This window comes from Mus caroli, chromosome 10 (assembly GCF_900094665.2).
Source record: "Mus caroli chromosome 10, CAROLI_EIJ_v1.1, whole genome shotgun sequence".
NCBI classification, from domain to species: domain Eukaryota; kingdom Metazoa; phylum Chordata; class Mammalia; order Rodentia; family Muridae; genus Mus; species Mus caroli.
The window spans coordinates 101,254,970-101,269,890 of record NC_034579.1 but is presented as its reverse complement, the minus strand read 5'-3'; the positions used below and the strand labels follow the sequence as shown (position 1 = coordinate 101,269,890).

The window sequence follows — 14,921 nt, the reverse complement described above, 5'->3', positions numbered from 1 at the left end:
ACCCTGTCTCGAAAAACAAAACAAAACAAAACAAAAAAACCCAAAACAAAAACAAAAAACCCCCCAAAAAATCAAGAATCCTTTTTTTTTTCCCCCGACACAGGAATATGAAATCTTTTACAAGCATTATTTACTTTTGGCCACAGTCAGAATCCGCATCAAGGAATCAACTAGCTGTTTGAGTACTGCACACATAAATCCACCACTCAAATGCTATAGGTTATCACATTACAGAAATAAAATTTAGCCCTTCTGGACTTTGGGTTCACACACACACACACACACACACACATACACACACACACAGTTTTAGTACTCTGTAATCTGGTTATCTTGCAGGCACAAAATAGCAATGTAACATGTATTATTTACTCGAGAAAAGACACTGTCATTTACATGGAAATTAGGCAGAGATGCTTTCCAAAACCAAACAATAGATTTAGTATGGTGATACTGGAAGAAAATAAGTAATATGTCATTCTAATCCTAGTATTTCTGCACAGTATTACTTATATGTATGTTATCCCTGCTGCACATCTGTATTCAGGAAACATATAGCAGAAGACAGAGTCACAGAAAACTATCAGCCATCTTTCACCTTTGTAATAAGTTTTCTATGGGAAGACAGGACTGGTGGACAGTTAATACCTGCTCCAAGCATTTGCTTTGTGTGCTACATATACGGTCAAAGAAAGTCCACAGAGCTATGTGGCCTTTAGGAAAGATGGACCTTCACAACCAAACACAAGGAGGAGCCAGGGAGACTCCACAGAGGGGAGGGAGGGCTGTGGGAACCAGATTGGTCATGGACACCATGATAACGCAGCCCACAGAATCAACTAAGCAGGGCTCCTAAGGACTCAGAGAGACCAAAATGAAAAACACAAGATCCTGTATGGGTCTGAGCTAGGTCCTCTGCATATATGTGACGGTTGTGTGGCTTGGTATTCTGTGATATTTCCAATGTGGAAATCTTTCCTCTTACTGGGCTGCTTCACCAAGCCTTGATGAGGATATGTACCTAGTCTTACTGTCAGGCCTGCGCAGTGGATATCCCTGGGAGGTCTACTCCTTTTTTCTTTTTGGAAGGGAAACAGAAGAGGAGCTGACCTTGGGGAGAAGGGAAGAGGGAGAGACTGGGAGAAATGGAGAGAGGGGAAACTGACTGTCAGTTTATGTCAGTTTCAATTTATGAGAAAAGAATAAAAGTTAAAATGAAAGCAAAGCAAAGCAAAGCAAAGCGAAGAATCTGGCTTTCTGCACATTTTCTCTTGTAGCAGCTTCAGTGCATGCAGGCATCAGAAGCCTGGCTGTTTCAGGTTAAGCCAAGAAGACTAAATGGCAATTCAATGTATTTTCTCTCTTGCTTATTTGAGACAGGGCCTCCTGTCGTCTAGCCTGGCTTCAGGCCTGCTGTGTAGCTAAGAAAAACCTTGAACACTCAATGGACCTTCCAGCCTCTACTGTTCAGCTGTTTAGCTTGTGCTTCCAGGCCCGGCAGTGGAAATAGTTTTAGGTAAAGGAAGCCTAGTGATGAGCAACCCCCACATCCCTCTTCACGGGCATCTTCTCTGAGATGCATCTGCAGATTCTCTCTTCCCTTTCCTTGGCTTTCAAGACAGTCGTATCTGAAATGTTTTTCTTCATTTTAAAAACAAGAGCAACCCAGACAATGCTGTGAACAAAAATACACAAAGTACTGGAAATCCAGAGAAAAGAACATGGTTTACTTTAGGTACCTGCCCAAAGGCCCACATAAGAAGTTAAAAGTGCAACTCAGCCACCTAGAGCTGTGCTGGTGGACTGAACCCTCGGCAAACCTAAGATGGAAAATAATGGTACTGGAAAGGATTTAAAATTTCAGTGGAATGGTATCTTTGTGTATGTTCTTATGCCTGAGTCTACAGCTAAGGAAAAAACCAGAAGTTTAGTTTTTAAACACTGCAAATGTTTATGGAAATGGAATCTCATGCTACAAAGCAACTATCTTGAATCTTAATTACCATTATTTTTATCCACTTGGCATAAAAAAACTAGCTCTCAGATTCTGCATACAGACAGCTTTATGTAAAATACATAAACATTTGTCCAAATTGGTACACAGATTGCATAAATATGGCAGTTAAGTTCGCATTTACAGATGAGCATGTACATTGCTGTGCAAATTATCACAATATTACAATTTCAAAAATTATTCAAACTGTTATCCATGTAAAGCATTTAGTGAAAAAATACCCATGCAGAATTTAAATATCTCAGAACAAGATTTAAACTGTTTTCATTAAAAGTTCACACATTTAAAATAGTTTTATTCATTTTATTTGTATATGTCAAAATACATTTTTATTTCCAAAATAGTGGGTTTTGCAACTAGTTTCATGCAGAAACAAGGTCTGCTCAGTACTACCGATAAAGTCAATATAGCACAGTAGCTGTTCAATTTTAGATACAAAGAATAAATAACCTAAATACAAAACACTAAAATATTAGAAACATGTATTTACTCATTCTTCACAGGCATCCAACTTCACAAATACAAACCACAGCATGCCTAACTGTTGTGCACCCAGAACACGTTGCAGTCACTCAAACTGATCAATTAGCCGCATATTTTACCTCCTCATTAGACCGTGAAATACTCTGTTTTCAGACCCACCATTCATACAGTTCAAATATAACCAAAAATAAATCCTCACACCTATCCTTGTACCTTTAAAAGAATCCTGAGCTTGGTAGTAAGAGTATAACCTTATATCTTCACAAAACCAATCAAGAGAGAGGACTTAAATTCTACTTACCAAAACACCCTTTCCCATCCCCAGAGTAATCTAAAATAGGCAGTAGAACACAATGACCTTTTAAAATGGAGGGGTACAAATTCACATTTAATATAGTACACAATACACTCAATAATACAGTCAGCTACTATACGCTTTAAATGTACAATTTATTCAAATGGCTGAACTGTTCAATGGTTAAGGAGACAGTTATGTGCCAGGAAGATGTAATATATATATTTTTTTTGCATGGTTTGATGAAAATATAAAAGTTATTTGTCCAAATAAAAGCCACTTTCATTATGGACTTCATTTTGCTTAGTTTTTTCCTTAAAAAAAGGCCACTGAAATGTATAAAAACGGTCTGAACATGGTGGTGGGATCAGAGTTGATGTCCCCTCACATGGCAATAACAGTGCACTTAACACCACTCACAGATTTAAGTCTGCAAAGGATCTCCTAGCACTACTGTGGCTAGCACAACAGTTTCAGACGGCACTCAGATAAATATAGGCGTGTGAAATGTGAAGCGATTCTCTTATGCAACTTTGTAATCAGGTCTGACTACTACCGAATGGAAAAAAAAAAAAAAAGCAAAGCAGTTTACAGTAGAAAAGCTTGGAAGGGGAGGTCCCATAAAACGCAGGATCTTTCAGGTCCTCCTGCCCCACTGTGAGCGAGCTCTGCTCTAAAGACCTTTATGGAGTAGCCCACTGTGCACTGCAGACATCTGAATTAAGAAAATAGTCAAGCATGCCATGTGGTGGTCTAAAAATCAAAACAATACACTTATTTATATATACAGCGTCACTCAGTACCTGCTAAAATGAATGTGAAGAGTACAGCATCTAGCATCTTATACTACAATAAAAAACAAAAAGTGACAGATGAGGGCAGAAGATAGGACTGGAAAGATCAAATTTCAATGGACGTTAAAGCACTCATGTAAGAAATAAATGCGTATTGCACAAACAGTGACAGCAAGTGCCCCACCGCAATTCAATTCCAGGTGGGAGACAACACGTCAGCCTAACACGTGACAAGACGCTCAGAAGAGCCAAGTTTTCTGTAAATGAGAAGGCTGTGAACATAAAGAGACTCTGACACATGAAGAGTTAGAAGGAAAAAAAAAAATACAAACCCAAACTCAGATGGAAAGCAAACAATTTAAATATCGAGAAACTAGAAACTGTGGCACATCAAAAAGAAAAAAGAAAAAAAACCAAACAACAAAAAACCTGTTGACTAACTGTCTTCTGTGAGAGCTGGAAGTTTTTGTTGACACAAAAGTATTTATGTACAACTAAGGCTTACGGGTTAAATATCTGAGGCATATCTGGCCTTGAACACTTTCTTTATTTGCTGGAGCTGTAAACAAGTTTTCTCAGTCATTGAAAAAAAATCTTCTCAGCAGCTGCTTTAACATGAAACAATGGTCTTGACAACCAACGGGGTGGGCAGAAAAATTAAACGAAACAAAACTCCTAGATAAAAGGGCGTTTGGCAGGATGTCGGAAAATGACAGTCTCCGAGAGTTCTTTCCTCCGGCGTCCAGTGACTGCCACTGTGGTCCACTGGGGAGCGTGCAAGTCCTGCTGCTTTGCTTCTCTGCCTCCTGTCCTACTTGGAAAGTTTGCTTATAACTCTGATCAAGGCCCCATTTTCATCCTTTAGCCTCTGGTTGTCTGCCTTTAAGTCTGGTAACATCTATGAGGAGACAAACAATACAAGGGAAGAGTTCCATTTCAGTACAAAGGGCAAAGCGAGCTTCTGCACAAATGTCACAAAGTCACCACAAAACACATGACCAAGCTTTGTCAGTTAATGTGTTTCTAATGCCTAAAACATATACCAGAAGGAGAGAACACTGCTTATAAGCTAATTAGTTTGATAAATGATGGGATGAAAGTTTATCTCTCAAAATTATTCACTTGAATTCACTAGACTACTGGATTTTATGACTCACAAGCATGTTGTATTAGAGCAGCCGTGAAATGAGGCCTGTTGTTAGGACAGAATCATATTGTGAGTTACTTCCCTAGCTCTTGTCAACACCTAAGCCAGATAACACTACCACTAAACAAAAACCCCAGGTTAACTACAAAAGCCAGAGGACTCCTTCTGAATTTAATAACATTTCTTAAAGAACTCATCTACAGGACCCAAGTCTGATGGCCTAATAGTGTCTGATCAAAGAAAGGCAAGCATTAAATGGAAATCATCAACGTATATAGAGTAGTATATATTTAAAAAAACCAATTCAATATTCTCTTGCTGACAGACAAATTGAAGGCGAGGGTGATGTTAGAAACTACATTAACTTTCTACTGAGGGCAACTGAAACGATGCACTTTGGCAGATTGACTAGGAAATGAAATAGTTTTTATTTTGGATATTAAGATTTTTTTTTTTTTCGTTGTACATCGTGGTGCGGAGCCTAGTGCGCACCACGATGTACAACGTCCACAAGCAGGGATTTATATTTTTTTTTTTTTTTTTTTTTTTTTTGTAGAGTGACCCCCACAGAGAGCCACACATAGTTCTTCCTGAGCTCAGTGTCCAGGGGTAATCCAGAGCCTTGAGGCTGCCAGTGGGACTCTAACGGACAGTGAAGACAGGATGAACTGAGCACAAATGACACTATTTTCAAAGGCAGACATAGTTGGCCCAATCTTCAGGTTAATTTGGATGTTACTTTGTATTTCATAAAAGACAATAAATACTAGATAGATCTAAATTATGTTTGAAGCGAAGGAAACCTGAGTGGGCTTTACAAAAGGTCAGAGAAGTCTTCACTCCTAACCCAGTCCCTAATTTTACTGTGGGTTATCAGTTGCGATATACAATTAGTGATAATTTTAATGTTCTGAGAAGCCATGCATAGTTAAACAGTTATGTATGTGATAGTTCTAGACACATGTATTAATTTGTAGTTGTGAGCTTTTACGAAAACACGCTTACTAACAGACACACCCGCCTGGTCTACCAAGGAGCAATGATGAGACTATGAATTACAGGCTCACAGGCTGCAGATGCCTACAGAACCCTGAGCGCTTGGCTACCACTCTGGTCAAGGCCCTATTCTCAGCCAGCAGCCTCTCATTTAGCTCCCTCAGAGGCTCAATTTGGTTTATTTGGTGCAGGCTCTGCAGGAATCAGAACATAAAGAAATAAGAATAAAAAATAAGGAAATACTCAAAGGTACAATAAGAACAGATAGAATCATAGGAAATGAACTAAAAAAATGAAAATTTAAAGGAATACTCCAACACATTTAGAACAGTAAATAATTTACTGCTAAAATTCCACATCAAGCTAGGCAATATATATCAAAATACAAGAGACTTGCTTCTACTTTTCAAAGCTAATTAAAAATAATGGTCTAATTACAAACTAATTCAGTGAAATGTTTAAAATTTGAAATTCTAATTTTATAAGCATAATTCTGAGGTGCTGATAAGGGTATCATTATCTTATACTATTAATTATGTGACATGTTATATATGTACACACACACACACACACACACACAGACACACACACAAAGTGATAACAGTTAATCAATTAACCACACCTTTTTATCCCTCTGCACTGTTCAACATTAAAAAAAAAAAAACCCAAAACTCACAACCAGAGGTGAGAGTTTGATTCTCCTGTCTGTCACTCTCAGATCATTATTTTACTTTAACCCCGAAGACCGAATGACCCTCTAGGGCTGGCTGGTCCTCTACAACTGAGTTATATTCCCAGCCTCAGTATCTTTTTTTAAAGGTTTCTTTTTAAAGGAAATTTTTATCTTTTCTTGTCCCCCTCTATGGTTTACCCTCAAAGAAATATTGAACTACAAAAGGAAATGTGCAGCGCTAATCAACCTTACATCCTGTAACTATTTAAGTTTTTTATACCTGGATATTAGAAGCATCATACAAATTGGTTAGTAATTCCAAACCCATGGTCACAGGATGAAGTGACTCCCACCTTTAATCTCAGTACTTGGGAGGCAGACAAAGGAGGATCTCTGTGAGTTCAAGGCCAGCAAGATCTATATAGTGAGGCACTGCCTTTAAAAACCAAACTAAACCAAACCAAACCCAACCCAAGCAAACCCACTGTCATCACACAGATGGCGCTGGCTAGTTTCAGGAGATGAGATGACATAACAGACATGAATGTTAAGGGAGTTTGTAGAGAAAAAAGCAGAAAGAAGGTGGGGGATGATCATAACCAGAATGAATTATATACAGGTATAAAATTGTGAAAAAATTAATATAAATTACACGATTACACTGGCAAAATTACATCTTGCACTGGCAAGATGGCTCAGGGGGTAAAGGGTTTGCTTCACACCGGATGGCCTGAGTTCAATGCCCAGGACCTATATGGTGGAAGGGGAAGACCGACTCCTTCCTCTGACTCAACACTCACACATAGCGTGCACATCCATACGCATATAAACATAACACATAAACAAATAAGTGGGAAATGTAACAAAAGTGTTTTAAGTTTTAACTCCTCTTGTAGATTATTAAGAGCTGGGCTTAGGAAGAGAAACCTGACCTAGAGAATTCACAAGTGACCGTCAGAATGGAGACCATGACCAGGAGGCTAGCAGCGCTTCACAGCACGGCTTACTTACTTTGAGCTCTTCTTCCATTTCAGATATTCTTCTTTCTAGAGCTCTTCGTTCCTAGAGCAATGAAGAGACCAGTAATTACTCAATTATACTCACACTGTCTTGTGTACTGTGACATGGTGACACTTGAGCATTAAACATAAAATCAAGAGCAGTGAATAAGAGATGTGATGCTGGTGCTGTGTAGGAGCTTTCCAGAACTGGGGAATGAGCTGCAGATCTTTGAAATTACTTCCCACAGGCTTTCATTAACGCTCTGTCTTTCTAGTAGGGTGTTATACAACATATTCAAATGCTTGTCTTTCTAGTTCAGATAAACTTAGGGATAGAGTAAGCCAATATCAAGGCTGAAGACTATATAGAAAAGAACACACACACACAAAGATGCACTTACACTACAGTGTCAGGAGCAGAGGAGCAAGAAGCAACCGTGCCTAAACTATGTGCGCTTTACACTTACAAACGATCTCAGAGAAACTCATCTCCTCTGCTCACAATGTTTACTGTGAGTTAGTTATTCAGTTTACTCTACAGCTATACAGATTTAGTCATAGAGGTTGATACAGTGTGCAGCATTAATGCGGTGAATATAGGACAGCAACTACAACATTTATTTTAAATTCATTTCAAAGAGTGGCAGGCAAAGCCAACACACAATGTATTATTGCAGTGTCCTGTTTTATTTTCCCTTATATGAGAAGCATTGGTAAAGTGTTAAGCGGAAGCAAGCAGCAGTCATGGATGAACTGTAAAACTGGTCAGGTCATACCGCCCAGAAGATAATGACTCTTGCCGGTCACCTTTCAGATACAAACCATTTACATTTAGTTTAACAACACTGAAACTATCTCAATGACATTCTTTCCCAGATTAACAATTAATGTTAATATTTAGTAATGTCGTACACTTATTATAAATGTCAATGTGTTTAGAGCACGTGTTACTTTATTAAAGACCTTCTAGCTAAGAACATAACAGTGACAAATTCACATAAACCACTGTCCTTCTCAAAACACCAGCAAAATAGCTTTATATTTGATCCTTACAACTTTGTAAAATATGTGTGTGTATATACAAAACCCATAAATATTTATATATATATATCTTGTCTGGACTGATAAGCAATACTCCAACAAACCTCAATTTTACTAGGTATATTTAAGGTTTTAAATCAATTATAGGGTAACACTGGAACACTCTTTCCAATTGCCTAGCCTACTAGCTCAAGGAAACTGCTAATAGTTAAAGGAAAAACCATACATGTAAACCGCTTAGCATCGAATCTGCCTTACATGTGGAGGACATCAAATACATGTTGGCCACTTCTAACATTAATCTGCATGCTAATTAAACTGTAACCACCAAGGCCTTCTAAACAGGAGTACATGAGCTACTCTGTAATTTATCTGCATTTGACAAGCAGAAACAAGGTCAGGTGAGAAGAGCAGAATAAAAATGTGTGTGTATCCCAACGACAGGCACTAAATTAGCAATTTCGTATACTCGACAATATCACTGATGCGTTTACTTCTTTCTTGTGCTTAAATTTGTATAATAATCATTGACTTTGTAAAAAATACTCTTTAAAAAGTGTTGTTTTATTCTATTTCACAATATTTTCTACATTAACTATTTATACAGGTAGAAGAACTGATCTTAGTCACTCTATATGTTTTAGGGATAAAATTCATTGTTACATATAAGTAGATATACAGCAATACAAACAATATCCAATAATATTAAATTTAATAAAATACATGATTCTGAACTTTTAGCAACTACTAGCTACATCAATCTTTAAAAAGGCGTCTAAATACTATTTATAAACTTTGTTAAAATTATAATAAAAGGCGAACTACTGTACAGAACAATTCAATAAATACCACAGACGTTGAATGTAGTATATTTTATTTTATTCTGTACCATTTTAGTATTTTTTTTTGTGTGAAAAGTCAAGCTGGTAATTAAATAAAAATGTTGGGGAAGGACAATGCTTCCCCATCAACTGCTTCTGCTACTTATTCTTTGACTTACAGAATGCACATCACGGTTCCTGTGATACACCTTGTTCTTCTACACCTGTAAGCCTAGCTGCCACTCACATGTGCTGCATTATATAGGTTCCTTTCAACATCTGGATCACGTTTCAGACTATTGCTACGGTCATGTCTGGACTCCGAGCAATGATAACAACGGAGAGAAGTACAAGTGCAGATCACAACCAACCAAAATATTGTAGAACAAAGAAAGGGATATAAGGATTTCCTCTATCAGCATTTCCTCTTGTTTGGAATACCCAACTACCATCCTCAGAAACAAAACCAAATCTACTGCCGCTCATCCAAACACTACTAATTCAGGAAGATGGGCACTTACCCTTTTTTCCATCTCCAATTGTGACCTGTCTGCATATCGTTCTTGTCTCTGTAATAAAGAAATTAAGAAAACAGATGAACATGTAATAAAGATGAGGGATACAATGTAACTCTCCACTGAGATGTTGTAAAAAAAAATAACAGTTTTCAGGTGGCATAATACATATTCAGGTGGTATAATAGGCAAATTTAATTAAGAAATAAAAATTTAAAAAGGGTATGTGCTGAAATGATAAAAGTGACGTTTACGATCAGATGGTCATTTTACAGAGTGTGAGGAGGAGCACCTTCAAGGGCATGACAAGTATCCCAGCCTTCCCGCGCAGGCTTCCCGCCTTCCTAATCCATCAGGAGCAGCACATCTGAATGACCAGACTCCAGCCCCCAGTAAGGGCGGCTGATTAGCAGGCTGGATGACAATGCCTCAGCCGGTCACTCCGAGATTTGCCTCTCTGACTCCAGAATCAGAAATCTGTATGTATCCACGACTGCAGAGCACCACCTTTCTTTTCTTTCAGAGGCAGACTTGAACACACTTTGCACTACTGAGCTACATCTTCAATACCTGCAAGCACCCCCCCTACCCCCCCAGCTCTCAGGCATTTTCTATCAGCTCGGGACCTAAACTATGCAGAAGACTGTGTCCAGCTAGTTATTTTACCAAGCAGGTCCAGACGGCATGAAAACTATTATCGATTTTCCTCTTCTACAGAGTTTGAGTAAGAAATAGGATTAATCAGAATTAAACTGACCAGAAAAATTAAGATGACAAAAGGCCACACAGAAAAGGAGGAACAGAGAGAGGTAAGCAAGGTCAGCAGTGAAAACCCAGCTCAGTGGATTCACCATGCAACAGAGAGAGCGTCATCAGTCCAGGTAAACAGGGGTGGTAACTTTACTGAGAAAACAGGACCAAATCCCTAGAATTAAAACAATGTGTGCCTGCTATATGCTCAAAGGCCTGGTACTTATGCAGCCTGAATGAAGGGCATTTGAGTTATTTCAGCACCATACTATGAAGCGTGCTACTGCTTTCTGTCTTCCTTTCTGTTTATCTTCACAATAAACCGTCTCAAAAGACTGCAGGTTTTAAATGACTCTGGAATTTAGCACAGCATCTGTTGTGTGCAGACAACTGCTTTTTTTTTTTTTTTTTCGAGACACGGTTTCTCTGTGTAGACCTGGCTGTCCTGGAATTCACTCTGTAGACCAGGCTGGCCTCAAACTCAGAAATCCGCCTGCCTCTGCCTCCCGAGTGCTGGGACTAAAGGCGTGTGCCACCACCGCCTGGCTAGACAATTGTTTTTTAAGACAGCAGTTGTTAGAAACAAGGGGGGAAAGACACCGCAACAAGAGTTCAATATAGAAAATGAACTTTACGAAATAAAAACTGGGTAAAAAAGAAGCTTGCAGTATAATTCAGAGATGAATAGACAATTTTAGATGAATTCTTTCAAGTTGGAATCTAATAACTGCTTTACAAGTTTGTTTTCTTAAGAATTAAAGCAGTCCTTAGAGCCTTTAACATACAGACTTCTACAAAAGTCTTCAAGAAATAAAATATGTAGCCCCGTGTTATTCTTTGGTAAATGTTTTGTTTTCTTGTCTCTTTAAAGTGATGAGGAAAGGAGGAAGAGGTAAACGATCACGTCTCAGATGCAGTGCTCATGGGAAAAGACCTGGGAAATAAGTCCACGTTTCTAGGCTCAAAAATCTGAGCTTTGTCATCTCCAAGCTGCTCCACAGAAAGAAGTCAGAAAAGAGTAGACATTCTCAGGCATGACTACATAGAAGAGCTTTCTAATGGGAGAGAGGGGGGAGAAGAGAGAGGGTGAGGGAGAAGGAGACACACAGAAAGAAGGGTGGGACTGAGCTCCTTCAGAGGTCAGAAGAGGCTATCATCTGGTATTCACAGATGGGCATGAGCTGAACTGTGTGTGAGACACTTCAGGATTAGGAACTGAATTTGGATTCCTAGATTAGCAGGAAATTTCCTTAACTGACGAGCTCAGATCACCTTTACTTGAACAACGGGAACTCTTTATAGCACACATTCTTTACAATTCTGAAAAAAGCTGTACATATATGGGTGTTTTCTGCACACGAACGTCTGTGCCCAAAGCTCCTGTGGGATCAGAAGAGCACATCAGATCTCATGGACTGGAGTCAGAGACCACTGTGAACCACCATGTAGATTAGTATTTCTGAGTGTTCCAAATGCTGTGACCCTCTGATATATAACAGTTCCCCATGTGGTGACCCCCAAACATAAAATTACTTTTGTTGTTACTTCACAACTGTAATTTGCTACTGTTATGAATTGAAATGTAAATATCTATGTTTTCTAATGGCTGTAGGTGACCCCTGTGAAAGGGTTATTTGAAGCCCCTCCAAAGTGGTTGCAACCCACAGGTTGAGAACCTCTAACATAGCTATTGGAACCCAAACCTGAGTCCTCTGGAAGAGTAGCCAGTGCTTTTACCTACTGAGCCATCTCTTCAGCCTCACATACTAATTATTATGAAGAAATATGGGAGGTTGCAGATGTATGCAGCTCTGACAGAGAACACTTAAGTGTCTTTAGGGTTCGATTTTCTGCATCACAAAAAACTTTTGAATTCTTTCTATATGACATTACTTCTGTATTTTTATATTCCAGAAATCAGCTAACTGTTAATTATGTTGATTCCCTTTTATTCCTAAATAAAGCATTATAAATAACAAATATATTCAGAACTAATATTACACATAAATTAGATGTAAAGCTTTTAGGTATATTAAGTCACCCTGTTATCTGGAGAAAAAGGTACAAACCTGGGTAGCCTTTTCTAACTGCAACTTTAGATCCGTTAGTTCCATATTTGTATCATGTAGCTGTGCTTTTAGCTTTTCATTTTCAGCTAAAATTTGTTCATAAAGCTAGAAAAATTAATGAAGAACAGATTACTTTTGTTGTTATACTAAAGAGACCTCAATGACTACAATATTAAAATAGAAAATTAATGTAGATGTTTACTATAAAGAATATACTGACAACATATTATAATTATTTAAATATATACAAATTGCTTAGAAGTAACTTGCAAGTTTGAGGCCAATAAATAGGAAGACTGTGTCTAAACAACAATAAATAGGAAGACTGTGTCTAAACAACAAACAAAACATCAAATGAAAAAAAATAATGAAACAAAGGAAGTGTGTACATAGACTCATACTTCGTCCTTCTGAATGGCCCTTTTCAGCTCATTCCAGCAAGACAGACACAACAAATATAAAGCCATGGGTATTTTTTTTTTCCTCTCTCTAAGACATGGCTATTTATATGTTACCTACTATTAGCTGTTAGAAACTAATAAAAAATAAGTTATTTCAAAATATTGATTTCTTTATAAGTAAGTTTTTCAGACTACTGTTAAAATATAAATAGCATACACAAACACAATGTACAAAACACAAACTAAATAACCCACACACCTTTTTGAAGTCAGTTGAGTCATCCTTTTCTAGCCTGCTACTGTAAGGTTTTCTGTCTTCTAAGTAACTGTATGAAGCAGAGCGACCCAGCAAGGAATCATACCGATCACTTGATGATGTGGAACTGCTGTCATACCTTCAAAAGTTGAGTTGAAAACAGAGACTTCATTATAGTCTTCCACAAATTATGTTAGTACACATTGATTATGTATCCATATCCTTGATATTCCCAGGTGATAAGTAATAGTCTCTGTAAGCTATTATCAATTTGTGATATATAATAAATGGGAAGTTATTCTTGCTTTCAATAAATAAAAGTCAAACCTTTTCATATTATGCTAAATTATTTAAAGTTTTAAATGACATTTTCATATTTTATCATGCTATAACAATTTATACCATGATTCACTATGGTCTAACTGGCAACACCTTTCCTTTTTTGGTGGTATATAGTAATGTTTAAAATTAGTGACATCTTAGATTTGATGAAATAATCAATGAATTTTCTAAGTGTTAATAATGGGTTTATCTTAAAAAGGAAGTGTGCTATCAGAACTGTGAATTCCTTTGTTGTTTGGCTCAGATACCTTTTCTGATAAGTGCTACTGCTTTATATTTCAGTTCAAAGAATCATCAGTACATAAAACTTATTCTCGGTCTCTCAAGGCCTTTGGTCACCAGCTGTGGGCAAGGGAAATGGGTCAAGATTATAATCAAGGCTAGAGTGACTGTGAGCTAGATGATGTGAAAATACCTTCACTTAGCCATTTCCTTTTAAGGAGAGGATGTTGAGTACTTAATTCAATATATTTCTGGCCAGGTGTGGGTTTTTATCAGTTTCTGATGTTAATAGTGAGATGGTTAATGTTGAAATAAGAAAAATGGAAAAGCCTAAGAAAAAGGAACACTGATTTGGGAACATTCTTTCTTCACAGTAACTTATTATAATGACCAATGAATTAAAAGTGATACCCCTTAACACAGAAAACTAATAACAGTGATTAGGTCATCATACTTAATTTTTAAAAAATTGTGTATTTTCAAAAATTGCTCTTTTGTGTGTGTGTGTGTGCACATGCCACAACTGCATACATGCACAGGCAGAAGACAACTTGAGAGAGTTGGTCCCCCTTTCCACCGTGTGGAATTGATTCAGCTCGTTAGGCTTGGTAGCAAGCACTTCAGCTGCTGAGCCATCTTGCCAGCCTAGGCCATCTATGATTTTTCAGATTTATACTGCCCATTTAATGCTATAAATCTACAAAATCAATAAGCATCCAGCAACATATTCTTTTATCAACAGTAAAAATGAGAGAAAAAAAAAAAAACAGGAAAAAAGATTAAACATACCTGGAAACAGAATCCGTCTAGAAAGTAAAAAACAAAACCAAAAAAGCATATTAAACTTTATTTTTTCATTAAACTGTTAACTGAGATTTATATGAACACCTAAGGAAGGTAACAATGATGTTCACACTATTAAACTCACTCATTATGCATGCTTTCTTTTAGTATGCTCACTTTTAGGGAAACTTTAGAACACAGACTCACTTTATATTTTTGCATGTTTAAAACAATACAATCACATTTGGAAACATTTCTGTAGAGTGTACTTACTGTTTAAACAGGAAACTAAAAGGACTAAGAACTATGCATTGCTTA

At 37.5% G+C, this 14,921-nt stretch overlaps 1 protein-coding gene across 11 annotated transcripts in view; it reads right to left on the bottom strand.

Moving 5' to 3' along the window:
* Nucleotides 1–1,706: 1,706 nt before the first annotated feature.
* Nucleotides 1,707–14,921, bottom strand: part of Ppp1r12a (protein phosphatase 1 regulatory subunit 12A) — a 111,062-nt gene continuing 97,847 nt past the window's right edge. For 6 of the 11 annotated variants that reach the window (XM_029482710.1, XM_029482715.1, XM_029482714.1 and 3 more), the window contains 7 exons: nucleotides 14,610–14,626; nucleotides 13,260–13,395; nucleotides 12,600–12,704; nucleotides 9,787–9,834; nucleotides 7,414–7,464; nucleotides 5,751–5,923; nucleotides 4,412–4,484 (listed from right to left, as the gene is read on the bottom strand). In XM_029482710.1, the coding sequence (XP_029338570.1) occupies nucleotides 5,789–5,923; nucleotides 7,414–7,464; nucleotides 9,787–9,834; nucleotides 12,600–12,704; nucleotides 13,260–13,395; nucleotides 14,610–14,626 (492 nt within the window). In that variant the 3' untranslated portion in view covers nucleotides 4,412–4,484; nucleotides 5,751–5,788. Of the gene's footprint in view, nucleotides 4,485–5,750; nucleotides 5,924–7,413; nucleotides 7,465–9,786; nucleotides 9,835–12,599; nucleotides 12,705–13,259; nucleotides 13,396–14,609; nucleotides 14,627–14,921 lie in introns of all 11 variants that reach the window. The other 5 variants (XM_029482712.1, XM_029482716.1, XM_021173750.2 and 2 more) reach the window with 2 other exon arrangements.